This window comes from Oncorhynchus gorbuscha, linkage group LG11 (genome assembly GCF_021184085.1).
Source record: "Oncorhynchus gorbuscha isolate QuinsamMale2020 ecotype Even-year linkage group LG11, OgorEven_v1.0, whole genome shotgun sequence".
Lineage (NCBI taxonomy): Eukaryota > Metazoa > Chordata > Actinopteri > Salmoniformes > Salmonidae > Oncorhynchus > Oncorhynchus gorbuscha.
In genome coordinates this window covers 720,561-741,303 of record NC_060183.1, presented here as the reverse complement: position 1 = coordinate 741,303, position 20,743 = coordinate 720,561, and the positions used below count along the sequence as shown (strand labels likewise).

The 20,743-nt window shown below is 44.0% G+C and overlaps 1 protein-coding gene across 5 annotated transcripts in view; it reads right to left on the bottom strand.

Moving 5' to 3' along the window:
- The window catches only part of LOC124048028 (signal-induced proliferation-associated 1-like protein 2), a 393,892-nt gene that overhangs the window by 217,939 nt on the left and 155,210 nt on the right, over window positions 1-20,743 (bottom strand). For all 5 annotated transcript variants that reach the window (XM_046368394.1, XM_046368390.1, XM_046368391.1 and 2 more), the window contains exons 6-8: window positions 11,629-11,762; window positions 4,223-4,411; window positions 775-949 (exon numbers count right to left, since the gene is read on the bottom strand). In XM_046368394.1, coding sequence (XP_046224350.1) covers window positions 775-949; window positions 4,223-4,411; window positions 11,629-11,762 — 498 coding nt within the window. The remainder of the gene's footprint in view (window positions 1-774; window positions 950-4,222; window positions 4,412-11,628; window positions 11,763-20,743) is intronic.

Below are 20,743 nucleotides of genomic sequence, written 5' to 3'. Positions count from 1 at the left end.
GTAATGGTAAACAAACCGTGTTGGTAAACAAACTTTAATGGTAAACAAACTGTAATGGTAAACAAACTGTAATGGTAAACAAACTGTGATGGTAAACAAACTGTAATGGTAAACAAACCGTGTTGGTAAACAAACTGTAATGGTAAACAACCCGTGTTGATAAACAAACCGTGTTGGTTCACAAACCGTGTTGGTAAACAAATCGTGTTGGTAAACAAACTGTAATGGTAAACAAACCGTGTTGGTAAACAAACTGTAATGGTAAACAAACCGTGTTGGTAAACAAACTGTAATGGTAAACAAACCGTAATGGTAAACAAACCGTGTTGGTAAACAAACCGTGTTGGTAAACAAACTGTAATGGTAAACAACCCGTGTTGGTAAACAAACCGTGTTGGTAAACAAACCGTGTTGGTAAACAAACCATGCCAGTGTAGCACAACAAGAGACATACAGGACATTCGTGTTAAAGACTCAAGATAAACAATGTCTTTCTATTATACCTTTTTGAGTTCCAAATTGCATCCTATTCCCTACGTAGTGCACGACTTTTGACCAGAGCCATATGGGGAATAGGGTGCAATTTGGGACGCAGCCATACATTATTTACAGTACTACAGATGCTCACGGTAGGATTTGTGTGTGTGTGTGTGTGTGTGTGTGTGTGTGTGTGTGTGTGTGTGTGTGTGTGTGTGTGTGTGTGTGTGTGTGTGTGTGTGTGTGTGTGTGTGTGTGTGTGTGTGTGTGCGTGCGTGCGTGCGTATATAGTCTTACTCCTGTTGTCGAGCTGTGCTCTGTACTTGGTGAATCCCTTCAGTTTCACTCTCTGTCCCAATAGGTCGAGGAACTCATCGAGGGCGGGACCAGCTGATTGGTTGTTGTACATCTCCTCCTCTGTACTCTGGCCCGCCTTACAGTACAGCACCCCCACCTTGTGCTGGAAACTCAACTGAAACAAACAGACAACGTATTGATGAATATATAGTACAGGGCTGTGGAAAAACTATTTGACCCCATTTCTGATTTTCTATATTTAATGTTTTACATATTGTTGATACTGAATGTTATCAGATGGATAATGAGTTTACCTATTTAATTAACAAAGTTATGCAACACCCAATTCCCCCCGTGTGAAAAATAAATCCTGTACACTCAATAACTGGTTGTGACACCTTTAGCTGCAACGAATGCAACCAAGCACTTCCTGTAGATGTTGATCAGTCTGTCACATCGCTGTGGAGGAATTTTGGCCCACTATTGCATGCATAATGGGTTTTCAAATGCTCATTTCAAGTCTTGCCACAACATGTCAATTGGGATTTTGATCTGAACTTTGAAAAGGCTATTCCAAAACTTCAACTTTGTTGCTTTTTAAAAATTTTCATGGAGACTTGAGAGTGTGTTTGGATCATTGTCTTGCTGTATGACTCAGCTACACTTCAGCTTCAGCTCCCAGACAGATGGCCTGACATTCTCCTGTAGAATTCTCTGATACAGAGCAGAATTCATGGTTCCTTCTTTTAAGGCAAGTCGTCCACGTCCTAAGGCAGCAAAGCATTCCCAAACTATCACACTACCACCACCACCATGCTTTACCGCTGGTATGAGGTTCTAACTGTGGAATGTGGTGGTTGGTTTTTGAATAAGGTGCCCAGAGGTGCCCAGAGAAAACGGCCTGCTCCTCAGTCCCAGTTGCTAATATATGCATATTATTAGTACATTTGGATAGAAAACACTCTGAAGTTTCTAAAAATGTTTGAATGATGTCTGTGAGTATAACAGAACTCATATGGCAGGCAAAAACCTGAGAAGAAATCCAAACAGGAAGTGGGAAATCTGAGGTTGGTCGATTTTCAACTCAGCCCCTATCGAATACACAGTGGGATATCAGTTTTGTTGCACTTCCTAGGGCTTCCACTAGATGTCAACCGTTTTTAAAAACTTGAATGAGGCTTCTATAGTGATGTGGGGCTGAATGAGAGGGGAATGAGTCAGGTGTCTGGCAGAGAGCCACGTGCTGGTCACGCGCATTTCACATGAGAGCGACCTGCGCTCTTGCTTTTCTACAGGCAGGAATTCTCCGGTTGGAACATTATTGAATATTTATGATAAAAACATCCTAAAGATTGATTCTATACTTAGTTTGAAATGTTTCTACGACCTGTAACATAACTTTTCGGCTAGACCTGCACGAGCGTTTGGATTTGTGTACAAAACGCACAAAAGTAGCTATTTGGACATAAATGATGGACATTATCGAACAAATCAAACATTTATTGTGGAACTAGAATTCCTGGGAGTGCATTCTGGTGAAGATCATCAAAGGTAAGGGAATATTTATAAGGTTATTTCGGATTTCTGTTGACTCCAACATGGCGGATAAATGTATTTGTTTTCTGAGCGCCGTTCTCAGATTATTGCATGGTTTGCTTTTCCGTAAAGTTGTTTTGAAATCTGTTACAGCGGTTGCATTAAGGAGAAGTATAGCTACAACTCCATGTGTAACACTTGTATTTTCAACAACATTTATGATGAGTATTTCTGTAAATTGATGTGGCTCTCTGCAAAATCACTGGATGTTTTTGGTACTACTGAACGTAATGCGCCAATGTAATTTTTTTTTAATATAAATATGAACTTTATCAAACAAAACATACATGTATTGTGTAACATGAAGTCCTATGAGTGTCATCTGATGAAGATCATCAAAGGTTAGTGATTCATTTTATCTGTATTTGTGCTTTTTGTGACTCCTATCTTTGTCTGGAAAAATGGCTGTGCTTTTATGTGGCTTGGTGGTGACCTAACGTAATCATTTGTGGAGCTTTCGCTGTAAAGCCTTTTTGAAATCAGACACTGTGGCTGGATTAACGCTACTTTTATTTTTTAAATGGTGTAAAATACTAGGATGCTTGAAGAATTTTAATTGAGGTTTTTATTGTTTTGAATTTGGCGCCCTGCACTTTCACTGGCTGTTGTCATATCAATCCCGTTAATGGGATTTCAGCCCTAAGAAGTTTTTAAACAGACATCAGAACATGGTCTCTACCATCCACCTCTGAAACACATCTCATTTAAACAGACATCACAACATGGTCTCTACCATCCACCTCTGAAACACATCTCATTTAAACAGACAACACAACATGGTCTCTACCATCCACCTCTGAAACACATCTCATTTAAACAGACAACACAACATGGTCTCTACCATCCACCTCTGAAACACATCTCATTTAAACAGACAACACAACATGGTCTCTACCATCCACCTCTGAAACACATCTCATTTAAACAGACAACACAACATGGTCTCTACCATCCACCTCTGAAACACATCTCATTTAAACAGACAACACAACATGGTCTCTACCATCCACCTCTGAAACACATCTCATTTAAACAGACAACACAACATGGTCTCTACCATCCACCTCTGAAACACATCTCATTTAAACAGACAACACAACATGGTCTCTACCATCCACCTCTGAAACACATCTCATTTAAACAGACAACACAACATGGCATCTTGTACCATCCAACCAGAAAAGCAGAATACATAATAACCAGTCACATATGACTATATTACTCCATGTGGTCTGAGAGTGAATCCCAAATGGCACCCTATTCCTTATTGTGCATTACATTCCAGTGGGTGCAATGTGGGCTGTGGACTGAGCCTTCTCTCAGCAGAGAGTGTGTCAGAGAGATCTATGTGATCTATAGTGTGTCAGAGAGAGAACAAACATCACAACACTAGAGAACAAACATCACAACACCAGAGAACAAACATCAAGACCAACAAACATCACAACACCAGAGAACAAACATCACAAGACCAGAGAACAAAACAAACATAGAGAACAAACATCACACTAGAGAACAAACATCACAAGACCAGAGAACAAACATCACAACACCAGAGAACAAACATCACAACACTAGAGAACAAACATCACAACACCAGAGAACAAACATCACAGAACACTAGAGAACAAACATCACAACACCAGAGAACAAACATCACAACACTAGAGAACAAACATCTGAACCCTTGTGCTACTCTACTCACCCTGTTCATCCAGTTTGAGGAGCTGCTCGGGGAGCTTGGGGGAGTTGAGGGCCAGCCTCAGACACTGGTCTATACTCCAGCCCTGTCTACATGTAGCCTAACCTTACAATACACTGTCTCTCTCTATCCCCTACCCCTAGTACTCACCCCCTGTTCATCCAGTTTGAGGAGCTGCTCGGGGACCTTGGGGGAGTTGAGGGCCAGTCTCAGACAATGGATGTTGAGTTCAGGCATCACATATTCCAGAACCTCTTTTAGAGGTAGGCCTCGGGCTGTACCATGTCTCGCCGTGGAGGGGACTGCATCCTCCAGGATTGCTCCACGTAGGGTTGTTAACTGGGAGGGATGGATATATATATAGAGAGATAGAGAGATAGAGAGGTAAAGAGAGGGCGAGGGAGAGAGAAAGATACAGACAGAGACCGAGACAGAGAGGTAGAGAGAGGTAGAGAGAGGTAGAGAGAGGTAGAGAGAGGTAGAGAGAGAGAGAGACATTTGAGAGAGAAAGAGAGAGAAACATTTGAGAAAAGAGAGAGAGAAACATTTGAGAAAGAGAGGAGAGAAACATTTGAGAAAGAGAGAGAGAGAAACATTTGAGAAAGAGAGTAGAGAGAAACATTTGAGAAAGAGAGTAGAGAGAAACATTTGAGAAGAGAGAGAGAGAAACATTTGAGAGAGAGAGAGAGAGAAACATTTGAGAGAGAGAGAGAGAGAGAGAGAGAGATAAATTGAGAGAGAGAGAGAGAGAGAGATAAATTGAGAGAGAGAGAGAGAGAGAGATAAATTGAGAGAGAGAGAGAGAGAGAGATAAATTGAGAGAGACTTTGTCAAGAGAGATAAATTTAACTTGCCATGTAAATAAAGATAAATTGAATTGAATTGAGAGAGAGCGAGATAAATTGAGGAGAGAGAGAGAGAGAGACATTTGAGAAAGAGAGACAGATAAATCCAGAGAGAGAGACAGATAAATTGACCCTCCAGACAGATAAATCCCTCCAGAGAGACAGATAAATTGAGAGAGAGAACCCCTCCAGAAACATTTCCAGAGAGAAACATTTCCATCCCTCCAGATAAATTGAGAGAGAGAGAGAGATAAATTCCACCCCTCCAGCATTTGAGAATCCCTCCACCCTCCAGCAGAAACATTTCCACCCCTCCAGCAGAAACATTTGTCCAAGAGAGACAGATAAATTGAGAAAGAGAGAGAAACATTTGAGAAGAGAGACAAGAGAAACATTTGAATTGAGAGAGAGAGAGAAACATTTGATTGAGAAAAAAACATTTGAGAAAGTGAGAGTAGAGAAACATTTGAGAAAGAGAGAGTGATAAATTGAGAGAGAGAGAGAGAGAGAGAGAGAGAGAGAGAGAGAGAGAGATTGAGAGAGGAGAGAGAGAGAGACATTTGAGAAAGAGAGACAGATCAATTGCCATCAGTGACATTTGAACAGGACAGATTTGAGAGAGAGAAACATTTGAGAAAGAGAGTCAGATCTTGAGAGAGAGAGAGAGAAACATTTGAGAAAGTTGAAATATGGAGAAACATTTGAGAAAGAAACCAGAGAGACAGATAAATTGAGTGAGAGAGAGAGAGACAAACATTTGCATCTGAGAGAGAGAAACATTTGAGAAAGAGAGACAGATAAATTGAGAGTCAGAGAGAGAGAGAGAGAACCATTTGAGAAAGAGAGACAGATAACTGATTGACTGACTGAGAGAGCTGGCTGGAGAGAGAACCATTTGGCTGGCTGGCTGACTGGCTGGCTGGCTGGCTGGCTGACTGGCTGGCTAGCTGGCTGGCTGACTGACTTTGAGAAGAGCTGGCTGGCTGGCTGGCTGAGCTGAGAGAGAGACTGGCATTTGAGAAAGAGGCTGAGCCCAACATTTGAGAAAGAGAGAGAGATAAATTGAGAGAGAGAAAGAGAGAGAAACATTTGAGACTGAGAAACATTTGAGAAAGAGAGAGAGAGAGAAACATTTGAGAAAATTTGAGACTGACTGAGAGAGAAACATTTGGCTGAGCTGAGAAACATTTGAGCTGAGAGAGAGATAAATTGAGAGAGAGATAAATTGACTGAGATAAATTGAGAGAGAGAGAGAGATAAATTGACTGAGAGAGACATTTGAGAAAGAGAGACAGATAAATTGAGAGAGAGAGCTGGACATTTGAAAGAGAGACAGATAAATTGAGAGAGAGAGACATTTGAGAAAGAGAGACAGATCAATTGACTGAGAAACATTTGAGAAAGAGAGACAGATCAATTGGCTGAGAGAAACATTTGAGAAACTGAGACAGATCAATTGAGAGAGAGACTGAGAAACATTTGAGAAAGGCTGAGAGAGAAACATTTGAGCTGGCTGGCTGAGAGACAGATAAATTGAGAGAGAGAGAGACTGGAAACATTTGAGAAAGGCCGAGAGACTGAGAAACATTTGAAAGAGAGACAGATAAATTGAGAGAGAGAGAGAGAGAGACTGAACCATTTGAGAAAGAGAGACAGATAAAGTGAGAGACTGGCTGGCTGGCTGAGAGAGAACTGACTGAGAGAGAGAGACTGGCTGAGAGAGGAGACTGACTGAGAGACTGGCTGGATGAGAGAGAGAGAGACTGGCTGAGAGACTGTTCACTGCAGTGCAGATACACCATTGCCATCAGTGACTGAACAGGGGATTTAACCTTGTCTCTGTGACCGAGAGGAGAGTGCTGGCGTGACCCATTTAGTTGAAATATGAGAAAAGGTTGGCTTCAAACCAGGACTGACATTTAATATCAGTGACACCCCCGATACAACCCTCTCCTGCATCTGTTTCACCTTCATTATTCAACTGAGCAGACCAACTAGAGTCATTCACTGACAGCTGAGTCTGTCTGTGTGTGTGACTGGCTGACTGACTGATTGACTGGCTGGCTGGCTGGCTGGCTGACTGGCTGGCTGAGCTGGCTGGCTGACTGACTGGCAGACTGGCTGGCTGGCTGGCTGGCTGGCTGGCTGGCTGGCTGGCTGGCTGGCTGACTGGCTGGCTGGCTGGCTGACTGCCCAACTGGCTGACTGACTGGCCGACTGACTGGCTGACTGACTGACTGACTGACTGACTGACTGACTGACTGACTGGCTGGCTGGCTGGCTGACTGACTGACTGACTGACTAACTAACTGGCTGACAGGCTCACTGACTGGCTGACTGGCTGGATGACTGGCTAACTGGCTGGATGACTAACTGAATTAGCTGACTGGCTGACTGACTGGATGACTGACTGGCTGACTGGCTAACTAACTGGCTGACGGCTGACTGACTGGCTGGCTGACTCGGCTAACGACTGGCTGGCTGACTGACAGGCTGGCTGACTGACCAACTGGCTGACTGGCTGACTGGCTGACTGGCTGACCAACTGGCTGACTGGCTGACCAACTGGCTGACCAACTGGCTGACTGGCTGGCTGACTGACCAACTGGCTGACTGGCTGACTGACTGGCTGACTAACCAACTGGCTGACTGACCAACTGGCTGACCAACTGGCTGACCAACTGGCTGACCAGCTGGCTGACTGACTGACTTTCCAACTGACCAACTGGCTGACCAACTGGCTGACCAGCTGGCTGACTGACCAACTGGCTGACTCCGATAAGATCTAAAACCAGGCCAGAACTTGACTGACTGACTGACTGGCTGACTGGCTGACTAACCTACTAGCTGACTGACCAACTGGCTGACCAGCTGGCTGACTGACTGACTAGCTGACTGACTGGCTGGCTGACTAACCAACTGGCTGACTGACCAACTGGCTGACCAACTGGCTGACTGGCTGACTGACTGACTGGGTGACTGGTTTACTGACTAACTAACTGACTGACTGTTTTTGAAAGATACTTTTCTCAGCAACATTGATGTCCTCAATGTAGCATGTGTAAGATCAGTAGGAAAAAGTGATGGGCTACTTTCTTACTCAGGCCACGGTCAGTGTGAACAAATGGAGTGACTTCACACAACGCTGGCTAAACAAGGTGTTGCTACAAACAAAACGGAGTTAAATGGTTCCAGTCTGCTGTGAACTGATTCAACCTTCCAAGGTCTAGTCCAATGCACTAGGACAGATGCAGAGCCTGCCTCCCGACATTAACCAAGGTATTTACCAGATTCACAAGTGCCGTCTCCTGATGGTTACTGCCGTCTCTATGTCTAAAACCAGACTGAAGCATTTTATTTTATCTTTACTTAACTAGGCAAGTCAGTCAAGAACAAATGCATATTTTCAATACCTAACGGGGAACAGTCTTGTTCAGGAGCAGAACGACAGATTTTTACCTTGTCAGCTCGGGGATCCGATCCTGCAACCTTCCAGTTACTAGTCCAATGCTCTAACTACTAGGCTACCTGCCTCCCCTACACTCTAACCACTAGTACTACTACTAGGCTACCTGCTGGTTACTTGTCCAACACTCTAACCACTAGTACTACTACTAGGCTACCTGCTGGTTACTTGTCCAACACTCTAACCACTAGTACTACTACTAGGCTACCTGCCTCCCTACACTCTAACCACTAGTACTACTACTAGGCTACCTGCCTCCCTACACCCTAACCACTCTAACCACTAGGCTACCTGCCTCCCCTACACTCTAACCACTAGTACTACTACTAGGCTACCTGCCCCCCCTAACACTCTAACCACTAGGCTACCTGCCGCCCCTACACTCTAACCACTAGGCTACCTGCCTCCCCTACACTCTAACCACTAGTACTACTACTAGGCTACCTGCCTCCCCTACACTCTAACCACTAGTACTACTACTAGGCTACCTGCCTCCCCTACACTCTAACCACTAGTACTACTACTAGGCTACCTGCCTCCCTACACTCTAACCACTAGTATTACTACTAGGCTACCTGCCTCCCCTACACTCTAACCACTAGTACTACTACTAGGCTACCTGCCTCCCCTACACTCTAACCACTAGTACTACTACTAGGCTACCTGCCTCCCCTACACTCTAACCACTAGGCTACCTGCCTCCCCTACACTCTAACCACTAGTACTACTACTAGGCTACCTGCCGCCCCTACACTCTAACCACTAGTACTACTACTAGGCTACCTGCCTCCCCTACACTCTAACCACTAGTACTACTACTAGGCTACCTGCCGCCCCTACACTCTAACCACTAGTATTACTACTAGGCTACCTGCCTCCCCTACACTCTAACCACTAGTACTACTACTAGGCTACCTGCCTCCCCTACACTCTAACCACTAGTACTACTACTAGGCTACCTGCCTCCCCTACACTCTAACCACTAGGCTACCTGCCTCCCCTACACTCTAACCACTAGTACTACTACTAGGCTACCTGCCTCCCCTACACTCTAACCACTAGTACTACTACTAGGCTACCTGCTGGTTACTTGTCCAACACTCTAACCACTAGTACTACTACTAGGCTACCTGCTGGTTACTTGTCCTACACTCTAACCACTAGTACTACTACTAGGCTACCTGCCTCCCCGATTTGGATATTTTTTCTTCAGGAAGGCAGTAAGTTGCTGTGCAACAGCTTTTTCAAAACATTTTGAGAGTAATGGGAGATTCGATATAGGCCGATAGTTTTTTATATTTTTCTGGGTCAAGGTTTGGCTTTTACAAGAGAGGTTTTATTTCTGCCACTTTTAGTGAGTTTGGTACACATCCATAATTTGCTTTCTAATGATCATGATCTTTTCACCTAAGAAGATAATGGATTCATCACTGCTGAAGTGAAAGCCATCCTCTCTTTGGGAATGCTGCTTTTTAGTTAGCTTTGCGAGAGTATCAAAAATCCATTTTGGATTGTTCTTGCTTTCCTCAATTAAGTTGTAAAAATAGGATGATCGAGCAGCAGTGAGGTCTCTTCGATACGGCACGGTACTGTCTTTCCAAGCAAGTCAGAAGACCTCCAGTTGTGGCGCCATTTCCCTTTCAATTATCTGGAAGCCTTTCAATTATCTGGAAGCTTGGTTCAGGGCTCTGGTATTTTCAAGCTTGCTTCAGGCGGGTATTATCTGGAAGTTTGCTTCATTATCTGGAAGCTTGGTTCAGGGCTCTGGTATTTTCTGGAAGCTTGCTTCAGAGCTTGGGTATTTTCTGGAAGCTTGGTTCAGGGCTCTGGTATTTTCTGGAAGCTTGCTTCAGAGCTTGGGTATTTTCTGGAAGCTTGGTTCAGGGCTCTGGTATTTTCTTTCTCAGAGCTTGGGTATTTTCTGGAAGCTTGCTTCAGGGCTCGGGTATTATCTGGAAGCTTGGTTCAGGGTTCGGGTATTTTCTGTATACCAGGGAGTTGGTTTCTTATGACAAATGTTTTTAGTTTTTAGGGGTGCAACTGCATCTAGGGTACAAGGTTAAATTGAGTTCCCCAGTTAGGTGGTTAACTGATTTTTCTCCTCTGACGTCCTTAGATAGGTGGAGGAAGTCTGGAAGGTCATCAAGGAATCTTTGGGTTGTCTGAGAATTTATAGCACAACTTTTGATGATCCTTGGTTGGGGTCTGAGCAGATTATTTGTTGCAATTGCAAACATAATAAAATGGTGGTCCGATAGTCCAGGATTATGAGGAAAAACATTAAGATCCACAACATTTATTCCATGGGACAAAACTAGGTCCAGAGTATGACTGTGACAGTGAGTAGGTCCAGAGACATGTTGGACAAAACCCACTGAGTCGATGATGATGCCGAAAGCCTTTTGGAGTGGGTCTGTGGACTTTTCCATGCGAATATTAAAGTCACCAAAAACTAAAATATTATCTGCCATGACTACAAGGTCCAATAGGAATTCAGGGAACTCAGTGAGGTACACTGTATACGGCCCAGGAGGTATGAAACGTCTACAGTAGTAACACATCCACTAAATGTGGGTGAGAGGTGGTTATAGCATTTCCTTCACTTCCATCAATGTGTCTGGGTATCATTTAATATTTATTCAATATTTTCATCTGGACACTTTCTGTTTTTGATATTACTACTTTGCAAATACTATCACTATACCATTTACACCTTCTGTATCCTGTGACAGATAAACGTAGATATACTGTGTGTTTATTTGATATAGTGTGTGTTTATTTGATATAGTGTGTGTTTATTTTATATAGTGTGTGTTTATTTGATATAAATACATGTACATTTACATTTACATTTAAGTCATTTAGCAGACGCTCTTATCCAGAGCGACTTACAAATTGGTGCATTCACCTTATGGCATCCAGTGGAACAGTCACTTTACAATAGTAAATATGTGTTATATTTACAATGGTGTTTGTTCTTCATTGGTTGCCCATTTCTTGTGGCAACATGTCACAAATCTTTCTGCTGTGATGGTACACCCATTCAATAGAAATATCTCTCAACTCTCCCTCCCTCCCTCCCTCCCTCCCTCCCTCCCTCCCTCCCCCTCCCTCCCTCCCTCCCTCCAATCCCCTGTTTTGTTTGTTTACCTGACTGGTCCTGAAGGTGACCCGGTAGTTATACTGCATCCATTCTCCCTCCCTCCCTCCCTCCCTCCCCCCAATCCCCTGTTTTGTTTGTTTACCTGACTGGTCCTGAAGGTGACCCGGTAGTTATACTGCATCCATTCCTTCTCCTTCCCTTCATCCAGCTTCTCTCTCCTGATGCTGACTGCTACTGGACCCAGGTTCTCGTCCACTCCAAAGTAGTTCTGGTGTTCTGCAGGACAGGAGAGGAGAGGGCAGACATGAACAATCAGACAAACTGACTTTTTACATGCCCAGACAAATAATGTTCACAATCACAGGGTTATTCTAATGTTCACACACACACACACACACACGTAATTGTACTTCCGGTGCCGACAGAGATGGCCGCCTCGCTTCGCGTTCCTAGGAAACTATGCAGTTTTTTGTTTTTTTACGTGTTATTTCTTACATTAGTACCCCAGGTCATCTTAGGTTTCAATACATACAGTCGAGAAGAACTACTGAATATAAGATCAGCGTCAACTCACCATTGTTCCTGTTCCCAAGAAAGCTAAGGTAACTGAGCTAAACGACTACCGCCCCGTAGCACTCACTTCCGTCATCATGAAGTGCTTTGAGAGACTAGTCAAGGACCATATCACCTCCACCCTACCTGACACCCTAGACCCACTCCAATTTGCTTACCGCCCAAATAGGTCCACAGACGATGCAATCTCAACCACACTGCACACTGCCCTAACCCACCTGGACAAGAGGAATACCTATGTGAGAATGCTGTTCATCGACTACAGCTCGGCATTCAACACCATAGTACCCTCCAAGCTCGTCATCAAGCTCGAGACCCTGGGTCTCGACCCCGCCCTGTGCAACTGGGTACTGGACTTCCTGACGGGCCGCCCCCAGGTGGTGAGGGTAGGCAACAACATCTCCTCCCCGCTGATCCTCAACACGGGGCCCCACAAGGGTGCGTTCTGAGCCCTCTCCTGTACTCCCTGTTCACCCACGACTGCGTGGCCACGCACGCCTCCAACTCAATCATCAAGTTTGCGGACGACACAACAGTGGTAGGCTTGATTACCAACAACGACGAGACGGCCTACAGGGAGGAGGTGAGGGCCCTTGGAGTGTGGTGTCAGGAAAATAACCTCACACTCAACGTCAACAAAACTAAGGAGATGATTGTGGACTTCAGGAAACAGCAGAGGGAACACCCCCTATCCACATCGATGGAACAGTAGTGGAGAGGGTAGCTAGTTTTAAGTTCCTCGGCATACACATCACAGACAAACTGAATTGGTCCACTCACACTGACAGCGTCGTGAAGAAGGCGCAGCAGCGCCTATTCAACCTCAGGAGGCTGAAGAAATTCGGCTTGTCACCAAAAGCACTCACAAACTTCTACAGATGCACAATCGAGAGCATCCTGGCGGGCTGTATCACCGCCTGGTACGGCAACTGCTCCGCCCTCAACCGTAAGGCTCTCCAGAGGGTAGTGAGGACTGCACAACGCATCACCGGGGGCAAACTACCTGCCCTCCAGGACACCTACACCACCCGTTGTTACAGGAAGGCCATAAAGATCATCAAGGACATCAACCACCCGAACCACTGCCTGTTCACCCCGCTATCATCCAGAAGGCGAGGTCAGTACAGGTGCATCAAAGCTGGGACCGAGAGACTGAAAAACAGCTTCTATCTCAAGGCCATCAGACTGTTAAACAGCCACCACTAACATTGAGTGGCTGCTGCCAACACACTGTCATTGACACTGACCCAACTCCAGCCATTTTAATAATGGGAATTGATGGGAAATGATGTAAATATATCACTAGCCACTTTAAACAATGCTACCTTATATAATGTTACTTACCCTACATTATTCATCTCATATACATATGTATATACTGTACTCTACAACATCGACTGCATCCTTATGTAACACATGTATCACTAGCCACTTTAACTATGCCACTTTGTTTACTTTGTCTACATACTCATCTCATATGTATATACTGTACTCGATACCATCTACTGTATGCTGCTCTGTACCATCACTCATTCATATATCCTTATGTACATGTTCCTTATCCCCTTACACTGTGTATAAGACAGTAGTTTTGGAATTGTTAGTTAGATTACTTGTTGGTTATCACTGCATTGTCGGAACTAGAAGCACAAGCATTTCGCTACACTCGCATTAACATCTGCTAACCATGTGTATGTGACAAATAAAATTTGATTTGATTTGATTTGATCAGTACGACCAAGAATATGTTTTTCGCGACGCGGATCCTGTGTTCTGCCTTTCAAACAGGACAACGGAATGGATCCCATGCAGCGACCCAAAAAAACGACTCAGAAAAAGAGGGAAACGAGGCGGTCTTCTGGTCAGACTCCGGAGACGGGCATATCGTGCACCACTCCCTAGCATTTTTCTCGCCAATGTCCAGTCTCTTGCCAATGTCCAGACCTCTTGACAAGGTTGATGAAATCTGAGCAAGGGTAGCATTCCAGAGGGACATCAGAGACTGTAACGTTCTTTGCTTCACGGTAACATGGCTCACTGGAGAGACGCTATCGGAGGCGGTGCAGCCAGCGGGTTTCTCCACGCATCGCGCCGACAGAAACAAACATATTTCTGGTAAGAAGAGGGGCGGGGGCGTATGCCTTATGGCTAACGAGACATGGTGTGATGAAAGAAACATACAGGAACTCAAATCCTTCTGTTCACCTGATTTAGAATTCCTCACAATCAAATGTAGACCGCATTATCTACCAAGAGAATTCTCTTCGATTATAATCACAGCCGTATATATCCCTCCACCAAGCAGACACATCGATGGCTCTGAACGAACTTTATTTGACTCTTTGCAAACTGGAATCCATTTATCCGGAGGCTGCATTCATTGTAGCTGGGGATTTTAACAAGGCTAATCTGAAAACAAGACTCCCTAAATTTTATCAGCATATCGATTGCGCAACCAGGGGTGGAAAAACCTTGGATCATTGTTACTCTAACTTCCACGACGCATATAAGGCCCTGCCCCGCCCTCCTTTCGGAAAAGCTGACCACGACTCCTTTTTGTTGATCCCTGCCTACAGACAGAAACTAAAACAAGAGGCTCCCACGCTGAGGTCTGTCCAACGCTGGTCCAACCAAGCTGACTCCACACTCCACACTGCTTCCATAACGTGGACTGGGATAGGTTTCGTATTGCGTCAGATAACAATATTGACGAATACGCTGATTGTGTGCGAGATCATTAGAACGTGCGTTGAAGATGTCGTTCCCATAGCAACGATTAAAACATTCCCTAACCAGAAACCGTGGATTGATGGCAGCATTCGCGTGAAACTGAAAGCACGAACCACTGCTTTTAATCAGGGCAAGGTGACTGGTAACATGACCGAATACAAACAGTGCAGCTATTCCCTCCGCAAGGCTATCAAACAAGCTAAGCGTCAGTACAGAGACAAAGTAGAATCTCAATTCAACGGCTCAGACACAAGAGGCATGTGGCAGGGTCTACAGTCAATCACGGACTACAAGAAGAAACCCAGCCCAGTCACGGACCAGGATGTCTTGCTCCCAGGCAGACTAAATAACTTTTTTTCCCGCTTTGAGGACAATACAGTGCCACTGACACGGCTTGCAACGAAAACATGAGGACTCTCCTTCACTGCAGTCGAGGTGAGTAAGACATTTAAACGTGTTAACCCTCGCAAGGCTGCAGGCCCAGACGGCATCCCCAGCCGCGCCCTCAGAGCATGCGCAGACCAGCTGGCCGGTGTGTTTACGGACATATTCAATCAATCCCTATACCAGTCTGCTGTTCCCACATGCTTCAAGAGGGCCACCATTGTTCCTGTTCCCAAGAAAGCTAAGGTAACTGAGCTAAACGACTACCGCCCCGTAGCACTCACTTCCGTCATCATGAAGTGCTTTGAGAGACTAGTCAAGGACCATATCACCTCCACCCTACCTGACACCCTAGACCCACTCCAATTTGCTTACCGCCCAAATAGGTCCACAGACGATGCAATCTCAACCACACTGCACACTGCCCTAACCCATCTGGACAAGAGGAATACCTATGTGAGAATGATGTTCATCGACTACAGCTCGGCATTCAACACCATAGTACCCTCCAAGCTCGTCATCAAGCTCGAGACCCTGAGTCTCGACCCCGCCCTGTGCAACTAGGTACTGGACTTCCTGACGGGCCGCCCCCAGGTGGTGAGGGTATGCAACCACATCTCCACCCCGCTGATCCTCAACACTGGGGCCCCACAAGGGTGCGTTCTGAGCCCTCTCCTGTATTCCCTGTTCACCCACGTCTGCGTGGCCACGCACGCCTCCAACTCAATCATCAAGTTGGCGGACGACACAACAGGGGTAGGCTTGATTACCAACAACGACGAGACGGCCTACAGGGTGGAGGTGAGGGCCCTCGGAGTGTGGTGTCAGGAAAATAACCTCACACTCAACGTCAACAAAACTAGGGAGATGATTGTGGACTTCAGGAAACAGCAGAGGGAACACCCTCCTATCCACATCGATGGAACAGTAGTGGAGAGGGTTGCAAGTTTTAAGTTCCTCGGCATACACATCACAGACAAACTGAATTGGTCCACCCACACAGACAGCATCGTGAATAAGGCGCAGCAGGGCCTCTTCAACCTCAGGAGGCTGAAGAAATTCGGCTTGTCACCAAAAGCACTCACAAACTTCTACAGATGCACAACCGAGAGCATCCTGGCGGGCTGTATCACCGCCTGGTACGGCAACTGCTCCGCCCTCAACCGTAAGGCTCTCCAGAGGGTAGTGATGTCTGCACAACGTATCACCGGGGGCAAACTACCTGCCCTCCAGGACACCTACACCACCCGATGTTACAGGAAGGCCATAAAGATCATCAAGGACATCAACCACCCGAGCCACTGCCTGTTCACCCCGCTATCATCCAGAAGGCGAGGTCAGTACAGGTGCATCAAAGCTGGGACCGAGAGACTGAAAAACAGCTTCTATCTCAAGGCCAAACAGCCACCACTAACATTGAGTGGCTGCTGCCAACACACTGACATTGACTCAACTCCAGCCACTTTAATAATGGGAATTGATGGGAAATGATGTAAATATATTACTAGCCACTTTAAACAATGCTACCTTATATAATGTTACTTACCCTACATTATTCATCTCATATGCATACGTATATACTGTACTCTATATCATCGACTGCATCCTTATGTAATACATGTATCACTAGCCACTTTAACTATGCCACTTTGTTTACATACTCATCTCATATGTATATACTGTACTCGATACCATCTACTGTATCTTGCCTATGCTGCTCTGTACCATCACTCATTCATATATCCTTATGTACATATTCTTTATCCCCTTACACTGTGTATAAGACAGTAGTTTTGGAATTGTTAGTTAGATTGTTGGTTATTACTGCATTGTCGGAACTAGAAGCACAAGCATTTCGCTACACTCGCATTAACATCTGCTAACCATGTGTATGTGACAAATAAAATTTGATTTGATTTGATTATGATAATGCTAATGTTCACACACACAGGGTTATGCTAATGCTAATGTTCACACACACAGGGTTATGCTAATGCTAATGTTCACACACACAGGGTTATGCTAATGCTAATGTTCACACACACAGGGTTATGCTAATGCTAATGTTCACACACACAGGGTTATGCTAATACTAATGTTCACACACACAGGGTTATGCTAATGCTAATGTTCACACACACAGGGTTATGCTAATGCTAATGTTCACACACACAGGGTTATGCTAATGCTAATGTTCACACACACAGGGTTATGCTAATGCTAATGTTCACACACACAGGGTTATGCTAATGCTAATGTTCACACACACAGGGTTATGCTAATGCTAATGTTCACACAGACAGGGTTATGCTAATGCTAATGTTCACACACACAGGGTTATGCTAATGCTAATGTTCACACACACAGGGTTATGCTAATGCTAATGCTAATGTTCACACACACAGGGTTATGCTAATGCTAATGTTCACACACACAGGGTTATGCTAATGCTAATGTTCACACACACAGGGTTATGCTAATGCTAATGTTCACACACACAGGGTTATGCTAATGCTAATGTTCACACACACAGGGTTATGCTAATGCTAATGTTCACACACACAGGGTTATGCTAATGCTAATGCTAATGTTCACACACACAGGGTTATGCTAATGCTAATGTTCACACACACAGGGTAATGCTTATACACACTCGTGTGTGACTTTTCAGGACTTCTTTGGGTGTCAAAATGTATTCTCATTCAAAATACTATTTTCCCTAACCCTAACCCTAACCCTAACCCCTAACCCTAACCCTAACCCTAACCCTAACCCCCCCCTAACCCAAACCCTAACCCAAACCCTAACCCCTAACCCCTAACCCTAACCCCTAACCCCAACCCCTAACCCTAACCCTATTTTCCCTAACCCTAACCCTAACCCTAACCCTAACCCTAGGCCGTCATTGAAAATAAGAATTTGTTCTTAAATGTCTTGCCTAGTTAAATAAAATAAAACATAGAGTCATCAGGACATTCTGGTCATGATAATGTAGGAACACACACACACACACACACAGAGCGAGAAAGAGAGAGAGAGAGCGAGAGATGGTAAAACAAACCACCGCCATAACCCAAAAACAGAACCCCATTTAATGTCGGCATTATTTATTAAAACAATCGTTTTAAAATGGGCAGCCTTTCATTGAATATCAAATTAATTATTCCTTTCCATTGTGTATAGATGGTAGTGGTTAGCTTGGCTAAATGCTAATGGTTCACTGCCCAATTATATATATAAAAATATAAAAGTACCATGTATGCAAAATGTATAAATGTATATGCAAAATGTAAATGTAAAATGTATTTTGTAAAATGTATTAATATGTAGCAGAAAAGCTTTGAAAAATATATTTGTCCTCTGAAAAGGGGGTGGGGGAGAGTTTAAAATAAAAATATATATAAATGGTTATCTGGGCTAAATGCTAATGGTTATCTGGGCTAAATGCTAATGGTTATCTGGGCTAAATGCTAATGTTATCTGGGCTAAATGCTAATGGTTATCTGGGATAAATGCTAATGGTTATCTGGGCTAGATGCTAATGGTTATCTGGGCTAAATGCTAATGGTTATCTGGACTAAATGCTAATGGTTATCTTGGCTAAACGCTAATGGTTATCTGGGCTAAATGCTAATGGTTACCTGGGCTAAATGCTAATGATTATCTGGGCTAAACGCTAATGGTTACCTGGGCTAAACGCTAATGGTTATCTGGGCTAAACACTAATGGTTATCTTGGCTAAATGCTAATGGTTATCTGGGCTAAACGCTAATGGTTATCTGGGCTAAACGCTAATGGTTATCTGGGCTAAACGCTAATGGTTATCTGGGCTAAACGCTAATGGTTATCTGGGCTAAACGCTAATGGTTATCTGGGCTAAACGCTAATGATTATCTGGGCTAAACGCTAATGGTTATCTGGGATAAATGCTAATGGTTATCTGGGCTAAATGCTAAAGGTTATCTGGGCTAAATGCTAATGGTTATCTGGGCTAAATGCTAATGGTTAGCTGGGCTAAACGCTAATGACTATCTAGATATCTGGGAGAACAATGAGGATGGTAGCATAGTGTGCTGTACTATCTAGATATCTGGGAGAACAATGAGACAGACACCATTATAACAGGTAGAGAACTACAGACACCATTATAACAGGTAGAGAACTACAGACACCATTATAACAGGTAGAGAACTACAGACACCATTATACCAGGGGAACTACAGACACCATTATAACAGGTAGAGAACTACAGACACCATTATAACAGGTAGAGAACTACAGACACCATTATAACAGGTAGAGAACTACAGACACCATTATAACAGGGGAACTACAGACACCATTATAACAGGTAGAGAACTACAGACACCATTATAACAGGTAGAGAACTACAGGCACCATTATAACAGGTAGAGAACTACAGGCACCATTATAACAGGTAGAGAATTACAGACACCATTATAACAGGGGAACTACAGACACCATTATAACAGGTAGAGAACTACAGACACCATTATAACAGGTAGAGAACTACAGACACCATTATAATAGGTAGAGAACTACAGACACCATTATAACAGGTAGAGAACTACAGACACCATTATAACAGGGGAACTACAGACACCATTATAACAGGTAGAGAACTACAGACACCATTATAACAGGTAGAGAACTACAGACACCATTATAACAGGTAGAGAACTACAGACACCATTATAACAGGGGAACTACAGACACCATTATAACAGGTAGAGAACTACAGACACCATTATAACAGGTAGAGAACTACAGGCACCATTATAACAGGTAGAGAACTACAGACACCATTATAACAGGGGAACTACAGACACCATTATAACAGGTAGAGGACTACAGACACCATTATAACAGGTAGAGAACTACAGACACCATTATAACAGGTAGAGAACTACAGACACCATTATAACAGGGGAACTACAGACACCATTATAACAGGTAGAGGACTACAGACACCATTATAACAGGTAGAGGACTACAGACACCATTATAACAGGTAGAGAACTACAGACACCATTATAACAGGTAGAGAACTACAGACACCATTATAACAGGTAGAGAACTACAGACACCATTATAACAGGGGAACTACAGACACCATTATAACAGGGGAACTACAGACACCATTATAACAGGTATATAACTACAGACACCATTATAACAGGTAGAGAACTACAGACACCATTATAACAGGTAGAGAACTACAGACACCATTATAACAGGGGAACTACAGACACCATTATAACAGGTAGAGAACTACAGACACCATTATAACAGGTAGAGAACTACAGACACCATTATAACAGGTAGAGAACTACAGACACCATTATAACAGGGGAACTACAGACACCATTATAACAGGTAGAGAACTACAGACACCATTATAACAGGTAGAGAACTACAGGCACCATTATAACAGGTAGAGAACTACAGACACCATTATAACAGGGGAACTACAGACACCATTATAACAGGTAGATGACTACAGACACCATTATAACAGGTAGAGGTTATTTTCTTCTCTGTATGAAGAG